Source organism: Phyllostomus hastatus, unplaced genomic scaffold, assembly GCF_019186645.2.
Source record: "Phyllostomus hastatus isolate PE091 unplaced genomic scaffold, TTU_PhHast_1.1 phas_contig_283, whole genome shotgun sequence".
NCBI lineage: Eukaryota > Metazoa > Chordata > Mammalia > Chiroptera > Phyllostomidae > Phyllostomus > Phyllostomus hastatus.
In genome coordinates, this window is record NW_025333833.1 from 4,605,313 (window position 1) to 4,619,294 (window position 13,982).

Below are 13,982 nucleotides of genomic sequence, written 5' to 3' on the forward strand. Positions count from 1 at the left end.
CTAAGTGAAATAAGTCACACAGAGAAAGACAAATACTGTATGATCTCACGTGTATGTGGAATCTTAAAACGAAACCAAACCGAATAGAGAAAGAGACCCTGCGTGTGGTTACCAGAGGCGCGGGGTGGGGTGGGCGAAGGGGGAGTCGGGGGACGCCGGGCCAAAGGCACCTCCCTCCCTCCCTCCCGCTGGAAGACGAGGAAGTCCTGGGGCGTGACGGACGGCGTGACAACTCCAGCGGGCTGCCGCGTGACTGCCGCGTGACAGGCGGGAAAGAGGTTCAGAGAGTAACTCCCAGAAGTTCTCATCACAAGGAGCAAATGTTTCCCTTTATTCTTCTGCCTTTTCTTTTCGTTGTATCTGTGGTGTCTGAGAAGATGGATGTTAGCCGAACCGCTTGTGGTGACCATTTCACAGCACATGCAGATCAGATCACCATGCTGGGCGCCTCAAACGTGTGCAGTGATGTGTATTGATTATGTCTCAGTGACACTGAAAACAAAAATCACTTTGAAAAATCTTTCTCTAGAGTTTTAGAAGTGCTTCCTCCAAAATGTCTTTTCAAGATTTAATGTTTTAAAATATCGAATTTTATTTTATATTTATTTACAAATATCGCAAAAACTTCTCTGCATATTTTTTAAAATGGTCTTTGCTACTGCATCCTGCTTGAACAACAGGATTGACCCAACATTCCAGACTCCAGATGCACAACCTTTTCACAAAGTTTTAATGTGACACATTTAGACGGTGAAGGTGTCGTGTGTAATTCAGAATGAGTAGAATAGACAATGCCTGTTGTAGGAGCTGAAAGGTGAGAGGTGGGGGAGGGTCTGGGAGCGAGAGAGGCCGTTACCATCGTGGGGAAACTTCCTGCCCGGGAGGGAGCACCTGAAGTAGACACTGAATAACAGACGGATGTGGGAGAAGTTCAAGGCGTGTTTCAGGTTGGGAACAGATTGTTGGCAAAGGTGAATTTCGCTGAAATGGAGACTTCTTGCAGAAGAGGAAAGGAAATATTGACAAATCAGGATCGGATTAACTTACAGGTGTTTTCCAGTGTCATATGAAGGACTTTTGTGGATTTTCTCCCATAAATAACGGCGAGTTATGAACGCTTTGGAGGACTCTAACGCATTTGATAGAGCAGTTGTAGAAACTGCCCTCCCAGGTGACACGGGAGGACGCGGGAGGCAAGTAGACCATGTAGGAGCATGCGGTGTGCGACGCTGGGACGAAGTCAGACGCAGGGGAAAGCCAGACGCAGGGGCCGCGGCAGGAGCTGCAGGCGCCGGGCGGTAGTCCTGGCGCGGTAGTCCTGGCGCGGTAAAGGAGGCCGTGGCGGAGGGAGATAGGGCAGGAGGGGTCCTGAGGTTTCAGACGGGGTGACGGGGCGACAGAGACTACCTCTGACGGCAGAAACGGGAGGTCCAGGGGGAAAAGCCATTAGGGCCGAGGGGGGAGAGGATAGTGTGGTACGCGCATGGACTCAGTGTCATCGATAGAAAGTGGACGCAGCAGCCGGGTGCAGGACCGTGACCACGAGCACATGAGCTAGGTTCAGTCATACCTTCTTTACCCTGGTATCTTAAACACGCCATTCCAACATACAATCAATATACAGGTATTAATGAGGCCGTTTGCATTGTCGTTCTCTTACGGAGCCTCACACCGAGTGAGAATTCAGCATTCAGAGCACACCCCCCGTTCAGCTACATGTCAAGCGCTCAGTAGTCAGCCGTGGCCGGCGGCTACCCTGCTGGACAGGGCACTGTTAGTTTAATAAAACTCACAAATCTGTGTGGCAAGCGACTCCATTAAGCTGGTGCTAAGACTCACTGTATTGGAAAGGATAATTCTGTTTATCCTTTATCACTTCTGTTCCTTCTGTTTATTTTAGCCTTTTCATATTCAGAATGTTCTTTTCGCAAGACATCATTCTTCCCCAAGAGCACCAAGAATTGTTAGCAATATTCACAACACGCCGCTCCATTGCCCTCTCCTTCAGGTCTCCGTCGGACTAACAACTTTAATTAAACAAGTCGGTCCGAGTCTCTTTTTTTTTTTTCTTCTTTTGTCAGTCTTCACACTCTTGATTATGAAATAATTCAGCACCCTGTCTTCAGAACCCGGGGACAAAGGACATTTCATACGTTGGACGAGAAACTGCGTTTTCCCCGTTTCCCTGCCCGCCTCTGTGTGGATGTCTCCCGGGCTGAGTGTCTGACATCCCCTCGCCGGCGCTTCGGTCTTCCCTATACTCTGGAGAACAGTTCACAGGGAGCCTCCTTCTATAGGAAACACGCCAGGGACATTGTGTTCCATCCCCAACAATGAAATGCAGATTTCCATTAAAAGGCAAATCCATCATTTCAAAACGTTAACTAGGACGGTGCGTTAAAAGAGTCCAGCTGCTTAAACTTAGGGCATTGAAAGGCGTCTAAAAAAGTTTCCCTGGGTCTCAAGCATTTCCATTTAATTATGCACTGACTAGGTTTTTTTTTCATTCGGTCTACGGTCTTGCCTCGCTCTCGTGTGTGTGTGTGTGTGTGTGTGTGTGTGTGTGTTTCAGACAAGCCAGGCTCTGCCGAGGTGCTCCATTTACTTACGTGTTTTGCTCTTCAGAATATTGTTGTGTTTGCTAATACATTACTAATTTTTGCACAAGAAATACCGGAACGTTCTTACAGTGGTTTGCTTTTTCATGTGTAGGCTGACGAAGGCTTCCGTTACCCCCATTTAGTTTCTTTTATTTATTATTACTATTATTATTATTATTATTATTATTATTTTAAATCTTCTCTGAAGACCCCGGCTGCCAGGACAGCCGTGGTGGTCTCCCGCCAGCGCCCCGCAGCCCCCTCTTCAGCCGCCCGCCTCTCTCTGCCGCGCTGTCTCGCTGTGCTGTGCCCGGCTGTTTTCTGATCGGTCGAGGGGGAGGCAGTGGCCGAGAGAGGGATGCTCCCGATGGCCCTCTGGGGGCGCAGACCGTGGGGCTCCCCCGCGAGCTCCCACCCTCGGGCCCGGCCGCACGTCTACACGTCCGCAAGCACGTGCTGCGGGGGCTGGAGGAGCGCACGCGGCGTCAGACGTGCGGGCACAGAGCACGTCTTCCCCGCAGGAGGAACACGGGTGGCTGCTCGTTAAAAGTCACAGCGGAGGCTCTGTGCTCGCCTCCTCCGGGGGCGGGGCCTGCCTTTTCTCTGGACCAGCTCCGGAGACGGAGGCTGGGACCCTACCAGGGACTACTGTCTAGCAGAGACGGGGCTCCCGTGCCCCGCTACTCAACCTTGCCTCGGTTTCTCACCCGTGTGTGTGTGGCTGTCCTAGTACACTGGCCGTTAAGCTTTATGAGCTCCCATGATAACATCACCCCTGCCGCCCCTGCCCCCCGCCCCGGGGCCAGTCTGTAAAAGTCAGCATTTCCAAGGATTCTTGGGGATCCAGTATGTTTTTACCAAGACCCGTTTGGTCCCGTTTGCAGACCTCTCCTCTCCCACGTCCGTTTTTCCCTAAAGAACCATTCATTTTGAAAAAGAATTTGTTCTCGTTAGTACCAGTGCCCTTCCAGTGGGTCCTTTTTCTCTGCCCCGTCGAAGGGCATCGTGTTGTTTTTTTTTTTTTCTGGCCCCACGTTGGTCCCAGGCCGAAACGAAGGAGCATTGCTGTGCTCCAGCATAATTTATGGGGGGGGGCGCTGCATGCTGGGGTCCCGTGCTCACAGGCCCCTGCCAGCACTGGCTATCAAAACTGCTTAGGCTGCAAATAAAATATGAAATGAAATCCATCTGGCACTTCTCATTGAATTAGGACCAGAACATTTTTGTTAAATATTAACAGATGGCTAAATTCTTAATATCAAACTAACATTTGAAAACTTCTAAGGGGACCCACATGAGGAAGAAAGGCTGGAGGCCCATGTGTTCCCTCCATCCCCGAGCCCCTTCCTTCCTCTGCCCGCCCCCCCCCCCAGGCCCTCCGGCCACGTGTGGGGAACCATCGGAGGTCCCCGTCTCACAGAACGTCTGCTCTCCCCCATATCTGCTATCAAAATGGCGGGAGACGGTACCCAAGGGGTCGTGACCAAACGTTGGCCGGCCCAGGGGGAATGTCGCCCCCGGCCTGCTTCAGGGTCTCTCACTAAAGCTCCGCCTCCTCCCGCTCTCTCCTCAGGAGAAGGAGAAGAAGTACATGCTCCCCTTGGACAACCTGAAGGTGCGCGACGTGGAAAAGACCTTCATGTCTAGCAAGCACATCTTTGCACTCTTTAACACGGAGCAGAGGTAAGCACGCCGAGCCTTCAGAGCGCGGGCCCCGGAGCCCCTGCGGGGTCCGGGGGTCTGGTTCCCCGTCGTTGCTGTGGGCCCACCTTAATGTGTGGCTGCCCCTCCATTTATGTTGGGCTTTTAGCTTCCCCCCGGGGCCATGGGCTCAAAAGGGTCAGAGTTAAAACGAGAAGGATCTCTCAGTGCTAATGAGTTTATCCCCTGCGGGCACCCGCATCCGTCAGGCTGCTTCTGTCCTTCGAGTGCATTTTGTGGCTTTGAAGTCTCCCCTGTCCTGGACGTACTGTTTACCTGCTCACAAGTTACTCAGCTCTGATTTTAATGGTATCTGTCCGGCACGAGTGGATACAGACCCTCTGGTGTATTGTAGATGAAGACGAAATTCACGCATCGGTGACTAGGATTACCCAGTTAATGTGAATACACACACACGGTACTTCACGGTTTTTCAGAACACCATCTATGTTCATATCTGTTTCTTGTAACAGTTGCTTGAGAGGTTAAAAGATAGAGTAGCAGTGTGGCTACCATTTTATAAATTAGGAAATGGAGCTCAGAGAGGTTCACTGATTTTCTTAAGGCCTCAAAACAGAAGTCCCCGGGAGAGCTGAACCCTCAGTCAGAACTTTCTCATCTAAGGGCCCCTATCTTTCTTTTCTTTTCTTTTTTCTTTTTCTTTCTTTTTTCTTTTCTTTTCTTTTCTTTTCTTTTCTTTTTTCTTTTCTTTTCTTTTCTTTCTTTTTCTTTCGTTCTTTCTTTTCTTTTCTTTTTTCTTTCTTTTCTTTCTTTTCTTTCCTGCCACTCACCTACCATAGCTAGAGTTCCTCTTGGATTGGTCGTCTCGGAGTGCCGTGGTTGGTGACTGAAACCGGAGGTCAAGTTGAACAAATGGGGAGGTCACAGACATCAAGACAGAGAAATGTAAAGGGGCCATGACAACTAGGCAAGGATAACATAGCTCTTTCCCAGATGGAAATGTTATAGATAGGAAACAGCTCATTCATGTCTATGAGTCAGTCACTCAGAGACGGAGTGACTCGGCGGAGGGGTCCACTTTTAACCCATTTTTCCAGGCCTTTTATCTTTATTTAGCAATGAACGGCGCTCCTTGATCAGGTCCGGGGACTGGCCCAGGGTCAGTCACACGGTGACTCAAAATAGCAGAAGAAGACTCCTTGCTACATTCTCCGTCAGTGGCTCAGAGTGACTCACTGTACAAAAACACTCGGAGAAACCACAAGGACGAGCCATGGGAAGAACCAAGGGGCCAGCCAAGTAAATACAGCTCCCCTATCAAATACCGAGAGGGGATGTTCTGTAAGGATTTAGTGTGATTTGAGGGGGAAAAAACATTCACAATGAAAAAGAGGAGGAAGGGCTCCTGGAGAGAGCGGCCGCACGTCCAGGTCCCGGGACCCAGCCCGGAGCTTGAACACGGTCCTCGGCGCCAGGCGGGGGGCGGGGGGGGGGGTGGTCCGGGCGGACTCAGCGGAGGGGCGCTTGGCCTCCTTGCGGGACCCAGAACGGGAAGTGTGACTACCACACAGGAGCTCAGACTGAATGTGTGTCCTTAGTCAGCCCGGACAGTTCTGGTTCTAAAAGGGCTTGGTACAAAGTAAAAAAAAAAAAAAAAAAAAATCAGGCAACAGTAGAGTTCCTTTTTAGAAGAAGCACAACTGTGGGTTTTAAAGAGAGCAAAAGTCACCATATAAGAAAACTCCGTGAACTTCTAAAAACCTAGGTGTTCTGGAGTCCTAGTTCTCAGCAGGTACTGACCTCCATAACGACGTCCCAGGGACCCCGGTGAGGGCAAGGATTCCCCCCGCCCCCTGCAGGCGCGCCCTTGTCTTTTCCTCGGAAATCCTGACTCCTTTCCATGGTTGTTGTGCTGGCTGGGGTGTCGAATTGTACAGCCGGGCATCCTTGTCTTGCCTTTATTTTAAGGAGTATTATTTCATTATTTCATACTGAATCACTTTCCGATAGGTACCTGATACGGGGAAAGAAGACCCCTTGTGTTTCTAGCTGCTAAATTCTTTCTGTTTTCATCACGGATGGGTGATACCGTGTACCGAGTGCTTTTCCTGCCTCTACAGGGAAGACTGTGTCACTGTCTTCTTTAACCTGTTGGTGTGGGGAAATATGTTAATAGACTTCTAATGTTAAGCCATCCTTGATCTCCTGGGATGAAACCTAGTTAAGGCATGGTGTGTCATTACGTATCATGCATTCCCGGCTCAAGTTGGCCGGCATGTTATTTACATTGTTGCATCTGTGTTCGTAAATGGGACTGGCCCATCAGTGTCCTCTTTCACACCTTCCCCTCCCGGTTTTCATGGTGAGGGTCTGTTGGCTTCATCACTGAAGCGAGAACGAAGACTCTCGTTCTTTGGAAGCTTTTGAAATAAAATAAAGATGAACTATTAACTGTGGTTCGGTAGAACTAGAACTCATCAGGCCCTGGGGGGGGGCAGTTTTGTGAAGCAGATTTTTAACTCGTGATTCACCGAGTTTCATCATTATAGATTTGTTCAGGTTTTCCATTTTTCCCAAGGGTCAGTTTGGACCAATTAGATTTTTTTCTCTAGGAAATTGTCCATTCTGTTCATTTTTAGATATATATATATATTAGTGTCAAATATGTCTTAATGTTCTATATTTTCAAATTTCTGCCTTATCTGAAATCTGGGCCCTTTTTTATTTCAAATAGGAAGCCTTATCTTCTTTAACACGATCGCTGTTGCTGAAATTGTATCTATTTGTAAAGAACCCACCTTTAACTTTTTCGATCCTGTATTGTGTGTGTTTTTTTCCTATTTCAATAATTTCTCCTTTCGTCTTCATTATTTCCTCCCTTGTATTTTCTTGTGTTTACTTTCTAGGTCTTCTTTTAAAAGTTAATTTGGACGTATAGCTCATTGATGTTTATCCTTTCTTTTTCTTATACATGCATCACATCTACAGAATTCCCTCTAGGTCATCTTTAGCTCCTCACCAGGAATTTTTAAATATAATGTTTTTATTATTAAGTTCTGTTTCCTTCAACCTTCTGTTACCATAACATTCGTTACGATTTCTTCTTCCAGTTGTTTGGCAGTGTGGTTTACATGGTATGGTGCATGGAATTTCATTGTTTGGCTGTTGATTTCTAACTTAATTGTGTCGTGGTCAGAGAATAAAGTCTAGCAAATGGTGATGCCTCACAGCCCTTCCACATGTGCTTGAGAAGAATGTCCTGACCGGGGAGTGAACAGTTGCATAAGAGTCCCTTAGATAGATTATGCTTGTTCCTTGTATTGCTCAGTCTCTATAGTTATGAGCTTCTTTATGGTGGTTAATTCAAACACTCAACAAGTATATGTTCGGCAGCTGTAATGTGCTGGGTGTTGCTCTATGGTTTTAAACTACGTCTGTGAATAAAACACAGAAAAAAAAAGGATGATGCATTTTAGATTACATTCTAGCAGGGATGCTGGCAGGGAGACACATACCAGCCATAACGAATCTCACTTTATAAGAGGGGAGTGAAAAATCGCACTCTATGAATGGGAGCTTGATGATCCTAGTGAGTCTGTCCATTCTTGATGTATGTATTTTGAGGTCAGTCTGTGTTATCAGACTCTTATAAGTGCAGAATTGTCGTGTCTTCCCGGTGACGCTTTCTTCTAATAATATTGTGGCAACCACCTTTATTTCTAACATTGCTCTCTACCTTCAAATCAATTTTGTCTGATCTTAACATAGTGATATTACCTTTCTTTTGGTTAATATTTGCTTGGTTCATCATTTTTGCTTTCTTCGACCATCAGTCTTTCTTTGTTTGTATTGTTTTTCTACAGCATGTAGCTGGACTTGTTTATTTCTGTTGTTCTAAAACGAGGTCTTTCTCTTTTAACCTGTATTTTAGCCCATTTATATGTAGTATTATCGTTACTGATTTTTAACTGATTTGGACATCTTATTGTAGTCTTTCTTATTACCCTGTCATTCCTATGCTTGTTTTCTCCCTTCTTTCCTGACTTCTTTTTCTTTGATTTAGTTTAATTCATCAATTTTTCTGTTGGCTTGGAAATTGTTTATTTTTAATCTTTTAGACATTTTTTTAATGTTTCTCACTTGAAGTTTGAAGTTAGTCATTCAGCACTCTTCCCGAAGTGACCGTGAATCACTCAAACTCCACCCCTCTCTCCTGACTTCATATCACGGCCCCCTCGTGTCTGAGTTCCAACCACCTTCTTACTCTCTCGCTCAGCGTTATTCTGTTTACACAGTGACTGCTTAGATGTATCGACGTGTTTGCCAATTCCTTTGTTCACTTCTCTCCTTGCTTCCCAGCGTTTAATTCTGGTTCGCTCCCCTCCACACTGAAGTGCACCCCCGAGGAGTCCCTTCAGTGGGCACTGTTCGGTTGTCACTTTGTCGGGTGTTTGCTTTCCTGACAATGTTTTGTGCTGCCCTCATTTTTGAATAAGACTTCAGTGGGATATTAAATTAGGGGCTTTTTAAAAATTTAGTACGTGAAAGTCATGATTCCCCTGCATTCTGGCATCTGCTCTGCTTTTGAGAAGTTGGCTGGCATTTTCATTATTGCTTCTTTTAATAGGTAACCTGTGTTTTCTCAGTGGTTGAATTTAAGAGCTTTTTTGTCTTGGGTACACTGAAGTTTTAATACAATGTGTGTTTTGCTCTACACTTCCTGCTTAGGGTTCACGGTGCTTCCTAAACTCGAGGACTCACGGTTTTCAAGGGGTCTGGAAAAGATCTCCGTCACTGTCTCTTTGACATTTATCTCTGTTCTTTCTTGTTTCTCCTTCTACAGCTCCTATTAGACACGCATTCGTCCGTTTTCTCCTGTTCTTCACTCACACGGTCACTTCTCTGTCTCGAACCTACCACCCTGTGCCTCCTTTTGGGTCACTTTCGCAGCTCAGTGTCCCGGCTCGCCGACCTCTCTTCACCCGCTACTGGGCCGGGACAAACTCTCCTGCCATCTTTCTTTGCCAGTGGACACTTTTTTCCCTTTCAATCCATCTTTTTTTTTCCCTGATATTGCCTTTGGAAAGTCCTTACTCTCACACAAATCCCAAGGCCTTGTTTTCTACTTTTTTTGTAGCCACTAAGCCTGTTGGTGAATGAAACTGACACCATCCAGTGGCAAAGGGACAAATGATGAGTTCCTTCCTCTCTCTCTTTCTCTCTCCCCCCCTCCCTCCTTCTGCCCATTTTAGAGAGAGCCTAGGCATTTTAAATAAGGTTTTCCAGCAATTGTAGATGTCTTGTAGGAAAGAGACTTCAAATTTTCCACTCTGCCATTTTGGTCAAGATGAAACAGTCTTTCGTTATGATGAGGCTGTTGCAGAACGAGACTATATGTTCCCACTCCCCCTGGAAGTGGGGATCGCGACGAGAGTGGACCTCCGCGTCCGCCTGGGGTTTCTCTGTGGTTACACACACGAGCACTGCATGAACCGGCCGGCGAGAAACAGCTATCCTTCCCCGGTTCTCTAACTGTCCCCTCAGTTAACAACGTTTTGTTCTGGGCTCGCCCCTGCGTGCTCATCAGACACTTCCGCGTCGTCTCCCCGCACACCAGTCCGCGGTCGGGCTATAGATGAACCACGCACCTGCTGTGCATGACATGTACGATCTCCAGTGGGTCTCGCTCATCCATTTGTTACTGATCTTAAGATGGAATATTTGAGAAGCCAACGAAGAGGGAAGAAACGTGGAAAAGGTCCTCCAGTTGAGAGGATCTCAACCCACGAGGCCAATGGGTCCTAGTGCACAAGGTAACAGTTAATCAGATTGCACAGCAGTGTGCCCCACGCCGGCACCTCCACGCTGCAGTTACAGAGGGCGCAGGCTCAGCCACTGCAGTGCTGTGTTAGAGCAGGTGCCGCCCCTCGGGCCTTGACAGACATCGGTGGACAGGAAATGGAAAGAAACGCCCCAGAGAAGAAACAGTATTAGTCAGGGCAAAGAGAAGAGAAGTGCTACAAAGTGTTGCTAAATCCGTCGAATCTAATTTTGGCCGAGGAGAAGCTAATTTTAAAAGCAAGGTGACCATTCCTTTTTTTTTTTCCCAGAGGGTGTGAACTGGATTTACCCATGTGAGCGGATGTATTTTAATATTCTGTGTCAGAGGCAATCCATGCATCTATCAAAGGCCAAATAGTCAGCACAATTCTATCAACTCTACTTAACGATGTTCTTTTCACCATCTGCATGGATTCCTTGTTTCCCTTCTTCTGAGACAAGACTGTGTAAGAAAAGGCGTTCCCTTCCCTTGCCTTGAGATGAATGTATCCTTGGGTAACTTAGAAGAAGAGTTTCTGTAGATGCTCCTGTTACTGTGTATTCTTTTGCCCTGTTTCCCGTTGCAGTGTTTTAGGTCCATGTGTTCAGCTCTTTGGCAGACCCACCTGACATGCCTGGTTCTCAGAGCTTAGGGCTCCCCGTGGGAGCATCGGGGGTGGCACCGATGTGACCAGGAAGTACCGCAGCTTTTTGAGGGTTCTCTGGGACCTTGGGGGTGATCTGGTCTGCCCGGCTCACCTCACAGGCGGAGGGGTTGATGCCTTGTAGCAGTTAAACACCTGCCCCGAACCCGGGTCCACTGCCCCCCGACGGCGTTCTTTCTGATACCACAGTTTCGCTATTAATTAGGGAACCGGAATTCCACCTAATGTTTCCCCTGGAGCCGTTCCTGAAGGAGCAGCGATGGAGAGATTTTTCATTTCTCATGTAGCATTTCAGTGTGCCGTTGGTCGTACAATTTTCCTTGGAAGGCTTTCCGTCCCCTTTGCAAAGCCCGATGGGAGGCGGGCCGGTAACCCTGCCACGGCTCCCGAGAAACCGAGGAGGCTGTTGCCACTGGGCCCCGCCGGTATTCCCAGGGGCTCCTTCGGTTGCCATTTCGCGTTCCCCTGTAAAGTTTTAAACAGTCGCTCCGCGGTCCCCAGTCGTCGGGTGTGTGGGAATTGATACATTTCACATCCTTCTTTAAAAAGCCTTCAGTGTCCCGCTGAATTCACATGATCTTTATGAGTCTGGTGACCCGGTTTCTGGGCCATTCTAAACAGTGTGGGAGAGCTAAGGTTGTTCTAAATGAGAGGAATTGTTCTCAGTGGCCTCCGCTCCAGCGCTGGAGGAGAGTGTGGTCCCCACCCCACCCCCCCCGCCCCACCGTGAGAGGATGCGTTCTTTCAAGGAGGGCGGCATCCTAGCCACCTGGGGAGGCTGCGAGGGACACTCACTGCCCGATCCCCACATCCGATGCATCACCACATCGTTCTGAAAACTGAAGCTACACGTTCCTGGACTCCTCTGTGGCAGGGTCTAAACTGCAGACCGAAATGTCCGCCCCCCGGCCCCTGCCCGCCGAGTTTTTGTTCCCTTTGGTTTTGTTCGAAATGCCTTGTGCTCTCCGGCAGAAGCACCCCGCACAATGCCCCCGCTGTGCCGGTCTCTGCTCCCCCCAGACAGGCCCTCGCTGCTAAGGTCACGCCAAGGCCCATTAGGTCCGAGGTATGTCAGCTCCGGTAGCCGGTGGAGATCCGGGCATGTCTGGGGGGCGTGTGGGGCTGCCACGTGGTGTTTTCCGAGCACCCCTTGGGCTGGGCTGGCTCTGCTTTCTTTTAAGAGAAGACATTCTTTCTTTGATGCTGCTTGTAGCTTCGACTCAGGAGATGGCTTATCAACATGATCAAGAGTTCCAGTCCACTTCCCCCGCCCCCCCTTTTTTACAGAAAGGGGTTTTAGGATGTCTCACTACTCCCCTTGGACGCCGGCACATTGCCGACACTCCATAAATGTCAAATAATGCCACACGGCAGCTAGCGTGCGCTCGCAGGCATCCTGAAAAGAACGGCTCTTTATGCTCATTGTCGTGTCGAGTGGTCTCGTTTTCCACTTGTTCGCTGGGAAGGAACCGGAGCCAGGTTTTCCATTTATATACCTTTATGGCTGCCTTTCTATATTAAGACATGGTTGGCGTGTGAGTTGTTTGGAAAAGTGCTCAATTAAACAAATACGCCGGGCAAAAGGTGCACGGCAGAGACGTGTCTGAAAGGTCATCTCTCACGCTCTGTGGTGGGGCGTCACATCGATATTAAAAGGGAAGCAATTACTCTCCCATGAACAGCGACAGCAGAGGCTCACATTTATTGGAAGTTCAGTAGAGTAAAAACATGCGGAGTTTTGTACGAGGAAATGAAATTTTCTGTAAGGGGTGCAACGCAATCAATCTTGGTTTTGGAACAGAAACAAGACACCTGGAAGAGTTATTTTATTTCACTTTCCCCACTGTTGTCAAAAGAATGTTCAGGACATTTCTTTTCGCCTTGCGGAAGACTAAGAATTGTTTATCGTCAGGGTACCCTGATTCAGGAAGATTTCTCTTTGTCAGAGAGAGAGAGAGTTAGTAACCAGTCTTCCAGTCCAAGCTGAGTAATGAGCTGTGGGAACTCCTGTGTTTTCTCATGGAGTGTGCATGGGTCCTCTCTCCGCGCAGCAAGAGTTTGTAAACCCCGAGGGCCCGTGGAGGGAACAAGGCGGCTTGAGAGTGAAAACCCTGGCACTCTCAATGGACTTGTCCGGTCCATTGTACACTTTGCGTAACTTTGGGGATGATACAAGGGTTTGGTTTTCCCCATTCTTTATTCTCGGTGTATATAAAAAAAATTCTGCTAGCTAGGAGGCCAACTCAGGTCTGACACATTGCCCCCAAGAGCTCATAAATCATCTAGGATTAGTCAGGTGTCTGGGATTTGCTCTGAGAAACACTTACACAAGGCATCTCAGTAACAGCATGTGTCAGGTCAACATTGTAACACTTGTACTTCTTTCTAGTTTCAACACAATGATACATAAATTAATTACTATAAGTGTAATCATGTCATCAATATGTGTCTCCACTGCTAGACGACTTTCCATGAGGAAGAGGCTATGTCTGTCTTTGATTACTCCCCCCACCCCCTCCAGACCTAATACAGTGCCTGGCGACTGGGCGTGAGTGGCGGGCGGGGCAGGGGCTCGATGACATGAAAGAGTGAATGAACGAGTAGATAGTAAACATGCACCCTCCCTTATATGGCGAAGAGATAAGTGACATCGGTGCCCGTGAGAAGCATTTTGTAGCAGAGCCCTACAACCCCCGAGCCTCAGATGCCAGTGGGCAGAAAACGGAAACATTTGACGGAAGCACACAGAGGAAATAATTTTAGCGCGAAAAGAAATCTTTCACTGAAAAAGTAAGAAACTGAGAATTTTCAGTGACATACAAACTCTAGAAATGAATTTAGCAGAATTCCATGACATCGTCCTTTAAGAAGAAAAAAAAAAACAGAGCAGATGTTTCCTTATAAATTGTTTCAACCTGGTTCTCCCAATTTTCTTTCTGTTCTTCAAACATATTTTGCATATCCATACTCGGCATTCCAAACCTTTACCTCTTGAGCTCTACCAAAGTGTTAACAAACTCCAGGTTCGCTGTGAAATACAGAACTTTTGAAAGCTAGGGAGGTGGAGGGCCAGGCCTTCCAGTTTTCTGTTGGTAGGGTTTTGGCTCTCCTTGCCCCCACGGTGAAGTCCGCGTGGTCAGATGGGGGTTTGAGGGTGGGCACAGAGGCGCCGGCGCCGCGCTCCCGGAGTGACAGCGACGTTGATTTCCCTCTGAATCCAGAAGGGCGTGCCCTG

General features: G+C 47.9%; 1 protein-coding gene across 6 annotated transcripts in view; it reads left to right on the forward strand.

The window, feature by feature from the left end:
- DNM3 (dynamin 3) overlaps window positions 1-13,982 on the forward strand; it is a 369,444-nt gene that overhangs the window by 256,169 nt on the left and 99,293 nt on the right. For all 6 annotated transcript variants that reach the window (XM_045838502.1, XM_045838503.1, XM_045838504.1 and 3 more), the window contains one exon: window positions 4,174-4,283. In XM_045838502.1, the coding sequence (XP_045694458.1) occupies window positions 4,174-4,283 (110 nt within the window). The remainder of the gene's footprint in view (window positions 1-4,173; window positions 4,284-13,982) is intronic.